Here is a 5,468-nt window from a genome sequence, read left to right as displayed (position 1 = left end):
ACCTCACAGGCAGCTCCACCACACCCTGCCCCACAGCCCAACCTCACAGGCAGCTCCACCACACCCTGCTTTCAGGTCTGCAGCTCTACTTCCTCCACTCTCTCAGAAGTTACCCAGAGGCTTGCCTTAGGCATCAGCTGCAGAGTAATGTTCACAGGTTTGTGAGAGAGAGTTCCTCTAAGGAGACATTTTTTTTTTTTTTTTTTTTTTTTTTTGCCCTCCTCTTCATTTATCATTGTGTTCAAGGTAGAATTGGGCCTGCAGAACGCCTGACCTTCCCAAAAGTGAAATGCTGCCACACCAAGTCCCCTCAAAGAACAGGAGGTCACGGTCCCTGTGCCCTGCCCAGGCCCTCTGTGCAAGGGGCTGGGTCCACCTTCACCCAAGGAATGGCTTCGTGCCTGTCCTGGTCCCTGGCTGGTTCCAGGGAGGCCTTGCACCCCGACCTTCATGCTTAGGGCAGCTGACCCTTCCCTTCCCTTTGAAACGCATCTCAGTTCTCTCCTCTCTTTCCGCATGCGCACGTATGAAACCATCAGGTGTGCGCTTCTGAGGAGTTTGGAAGAAAACTGAACCCAGCTCAGGCTATGAATGTCACCACATGACAGTTTTTAATCCTATAAAAGCCTTCAAATTAGGTCAGGCTGTTTCCTGTCTTACAAGTGAGTTAGCTGAAATTCGGAAAGGTTAAATAAAATCCCAAAGTCCTTCCCTTAGGAGTTGTGGAGAAAGAATTTTCACTCAGCCCTTTCTGATTTAAGATCCACAGTCAGTTCCATAATATTCGATCTTTCATCATAGTCAATAAGCAAAACAGCCTTGGCGCATCATGTTTCCATGACCACCTGGAGCAGCGGTCCCCATCCAGGTTCAAGGAGAGGCGCCACATCCATAAAAAGAGGTTAGATTTTAGCCAAAAATATTCTTTAAGACCTTGAGATTTTACAGACTTCAAGAATCTCCAATCAAGTATGGGTCGTTTTTCCCATTTTTTTCAAACTTTAATACCCTTAACCTCAACTTTAGGCATCTGAATAATGTATCCTCACAAGTTACACCTCATTTTTAATCAACGTGGTTACACTTTTTGCTGTCTCATGGTCATTTAAATTAATCATGCCCCTACTTGAAAGTTAACTCTGGGGCCACAGTAAATTGCAAGCACCATTATTCACCTATACCCACGAGATGAGCCAAGGACACCCATCTACCAGGCACTGTTCTCGCTGTATTTGAGCAAACAAAGAACCACTGTTATTCACTGGGACTTAATTGCTTAGCATCAAATACAGTTGTACAATTTCTATAGTAAAAGCAAACCAAAAGAAGCCACAAAATTTGCTGAAGAGTAAACTTTATCCTTATAGTTTAAGTCCATTCAACTTACCACATAAAACATTAAAATGTTCTGTAATATTTTAGATTTTCTTTGGCACATTTTTCTCATATCTCCACAAGAAATACTTGCTAAACATTTTACCAATAAGTCAAACAATCTTCTAGAATTGAGACAATCATAAGAAAGTTTCAAACTAAAAGAATTTAAGCATATCATTTAATTAAATCAAATCAACCTATTTTCTAGTAATGAAATTTCATTTAGCATTTTACTAGTCAGGAAAGCTACAAAACTCTGATTGTAAGGTTGTTGACTAGCAAAACATGGACACAGAGGCTGGCTAGTCCAGCTTTCCCAGCCTGATTGCCACTCTTCTGCCCCAGCAATTACATTATACGCGAGTACACGCTAGGTCTCGCAAGGCTTACCGTCAGCCTCTCGCCTAAATTCTTGTCTAAGCTTCCTTTTTCATGCTTTTCAAATTCCATGTTGAGAGATGAGAGAAAAAGAGAGAGAGAGAGAGAGATTCAGATTCTGTGTAGAAAATGCTTTGACGTGCTTACATGTTGGATATTGCTGGACATTCCAAGTTGTGAAAGCCTGGGACACTATCAGAAAGCCCCAGCGATAATTTCTGGTTAGCTAGTGTTTCTATTTATAGATGTTCAAACCCCATAAACACAGCACTCAACAGAAGCCAGGCAGCTGGCCTTACATAACGATAAATGTCACTAAATATAAAAGCAATCTCTTAAATGGGAGAATTATCCACCATGTTAGGTTTCCTAAACCCAAAACCATCTATGTGACAACTACTACCAAAGAATTCATTAATACTTGTCAAAGAAGAAAATATATTCTAGGATGAGACCAAATAAATCAGTTATTAAAGGAAAAACAGTAATCTTAAAGCAAAAATGAATCAGACAGCTTAGCTCTTCTAAATTCCATTTGGCAACCTGGTAGTGCAGACGTGTATGAGATACTTTACAAATAAAAAATAATGTTGTTTAAAAAGAAAGAACAAGGAAATAAGAGATTAAAACCATACAAGCACACAACACACACAGAGTGCTGCCACCTTCATCCCATGAAACATCATTAAATAAAGGTGATGCTTCCTTCACAAAATTAATATTGTCCTTCTTTTCCATGAGAAACAAAATTATATCATCGGAGATAAAATTTATTTTTCCAATGAGACAAATATTTTCAGAATTATTTTTAAAAATATACATGGCTTTTAAAAGTTAATTGTGCAGTTAATTAATTGTAGTTAACTCTGCTTATATTTCTGGAAAGACTGCTGTGCAGTGACAATAAAAGAATAAAGATGGGCTGTAGAATTTTCTTTTTTATTTAGCACAGAGGAAGCTACGATGCATCTCTGTGGTGGCTTCAACTCTCAGTCTACAGTAAGTGTCCCTTAACACCTGACTTTGACCTTTACTCAAATGTCTTGCCAGTGTTTCTCTCACTTCTTAAGAAAACTTAACAGGAAATGTGTCAGGAGACTGGGCCTGCAGTGACCTTAGTGGCTGGGCCCAGGCAGGGCTGCTCCAGCCCATTTTGCATCTCAATGAAAGGGCTGCGGCTCCAGAGGTGAAGCATTTGGAGAAAAACTATCTGTTCCTGCTGAGCAACAGATTTGTGGGCTGGAGGCCTCCCCTTCAGCCTCCTCTTTGAATTCCAGAAAACATACAGTATGGCTGCTGGGAAATGAAAGTCTAAAAGGTTCATTAGTATGCAAGGAATGCTCAAAAGCAGAGACAATTGTGGAAAATTTACATGAAGGAACTCCCAAGAACCTAAGACGAAGGAATCTGTGCTGTGGCCACAGAAAGAAACTCCATTCTTATTCAGCTTGCAAGTTTAATGGCTGCAGATAAAGCCAAGACCCAGGGAGGAGAAGAGCAAAAGATGTGTGTGGCGCAGGGTTGGCCTGGGGATGAAGAGCCAGGAGGGACCCAGGAGTGTGCTGAGCACCAGAAGTGGACGAGGGCCATCCTAGGTGCAGATGGACTTTTGAGAAGTGATTAATGATCAGCAGACCACCCCTCGCCCAAGGAGTGCATGCAAAGGGCTCCACCCCAGCACTGAAAAACCAGGTACAATCCCTAGAGTTCAGCCACCAATGAAGGCCCACTGTGGGTGGAGAGTAGGACTCAGGTACTTGGAGACAGCACCCTTCCTGGAACTCATCCTGTCCCAGGTATGGCTTGGGGACTGTCTATATGACCTTAATTAATTCTTTTTTTTTTTAAATGTATTTAGTACAGGGTCTTACTACACAGATCAGACTCGTAGTGATGCTCCTGTTTTCAGCCTCCCAAGTGCTGGGATTACAGGCTTGCGCCACCATGCCTAGTCTCAATCACCATCTCAGTGTGCCCCATGGCATGCTGGGGATCAAACCCTGCTCCCTGCATCTGCCTAAACAGGCACTTTAATCTGCTGAGCTATCTGGCTGGCCCTCAATTAATTCTTAAAACCACTCTAAAAGGTAGAAATGACTATTTTCCCTCTTGTCAGGGAGTGGATCGTATCACCCTCAAAATTCGGATTTTGAATTTCTAATTCCCCAATGCTGAGATGATGACTGTGTCTAGATTTAGGTTCTCTAAAGAGGTAATCAGGGTTGAACAAGGACCTTAGGAGTGGGCTGAGTCTGGTGTGATGCTGTCTTCAGCAGAGAAGAAAGGCAGATACCAGGCCCTCTCAGGAATCTGAGGAGCAGGCTCAGTAAGCGACAGCCACCCGCGCGTCAGGCAGAGGCCAGGCACCCCTCAGCTATGGGCTGCCGTCCTCCAGAAGAAGGAAACAGTGAGTCCCTGCTGTTAAACCGCTCAGCCTAAGCTGGGTATCATGGCACAGGGCTTAATCCCAGCGCTCTGGGAGACCCGGTATGCGCAGTTTAGCAACTCAGTGAGACCTGTCTCAGAAAAACCTTTTAAAAATAAGGGAGGAGGAAGAGATGTAACTCAGTGAGAAGGCTCGGATCGAATCCCCAGTACTGCAGAAACAAATAAGCAAGTGACTGCATCTGTTGCTGTGGCAGCCCTGCCCATGAACACACCACTTCAGCCCTGAAAAACCAACATGCAGCTACACAGACAGCACATGGGCACGGCTCTCCCAGCCCAAGCTTCTCCGGCTGCTGTCTACGTTGCACTGTGTGCCTCTGGATGCGCCGTTTCGTCCTAGATGGACCAGGATAAGCAGAGACAGTGCAGCAGCACTACACGCAGTGGCACACACCCTCCGTTCTCAGCGGTGCGCTCGCGATGTCTCATCATCCAAGGACAGGAGCGTCTCTGGGGTAAATTAGCACTTGCAGAGGTCGCTCTGATCCGCTCATCAGGCAGCACAGAAGCTGAGCCCCATTGGTCTTCACTCAGTTCATCTGTCACAGAGGCGTGGTCCTGCCCCCCGCTGAGCCAGTCTGCCTGACGTTTCCTCCCCAGGGACTTCATCTCGAATGGCAAGCGCACCCCACCCATGCATGCCTTCACTGCTTTGTTTCCATAGCCCTTGTCTTCTCTGGCGTTAAGCTATTTCACAATACATTTTAATTTTATGTACATTTCCATATTTGTAGTTTGTCTTCCATCCACTAGAGTATACTATGATTTCATCCAAGCACTTAGAATATAGCAAGGACAAATAGGTCCTTATAAAGAAAGCAGATAGGAGGAAAAGGGCAGAAAGAAGGAAAGGAAGAAAAGAAGGAAGGAAAGGAGGGAGGAAGGGTGAGAGGCGGATGGAGGAAGAGGGGAAGGGAAGAAAAGGGAGGGAGAGAAGTTATCAAAAGCTGAGAGTTAAGACATTTAATCCATTGTTATTTATAACACTTGTTTGGAAACAGGATGATGACATTCACCCAACATAACCCTTACTAGAGATTAATACCAGACTCACTGTCCAAGACACTGATTTCATTCAAACAACCCTAATGGTAAAGGAGAAGAGAGTTAAGAAGCAGGCAGTTTTTCTATTTACTTGAGATTCTCCCTCTATTTGAGTCACTTCAAGCAAATTACTTCATTCTTGAGAGATCCTGTCGGTTAAATGGAAGGATGGCACAAATGCCCTAGTGCTACGACAATGAGGGATTGTGGGACTACGCAGC

The 5,468-nt window shown here is 44.0% G+C and overlaps 1 protein-coding gene across 1 annotated transcript in view; it reads right to left on the bottom strand.

The window, feature by feature from the left end:
* Positions 1-1,949, bottom strand: part of Mlip (muscular LMNA interacting protein) — a 219,107-nt gene extending 217,158 nt beyond the window's left edge. Inside the window, exon 1 of the mRNA XM_023704839.1 lies at positions 1,768-1,949. Coding sequence (XP_023560607.1) covers positions 1,768-1,827 — 60 coding nt within the window. The 5' untranslated portion in view covers positions 1,828-1,949. The remainder of the gene's footprint in view (positions 1-1,767) is intronic.
* Positions 1,950-5,468: the final 3,519 nt, after the last annotated feature.

Source organism: Octodon degus, unplaced genomic scaffold (genome assembly GCF_000260255.1).
Source record: "Octodon degus isolate 3935 unplaced genomic scaffold, OctDeg1.0 scaffold00205, whole genome shotgun sequence".
In the NCBI taxonomy this organism is placed as follows: domain Eukaryota; kingdom Metazoa; phylum Chordata; class Mammalia; order Rodentia; family Octodontidae; genus Octodon; species Octodon degus.
Note: the sequence above shows the minus strand (reverse complement) of the source record. Positions and strands in the feature narration are given on the sequence as shown.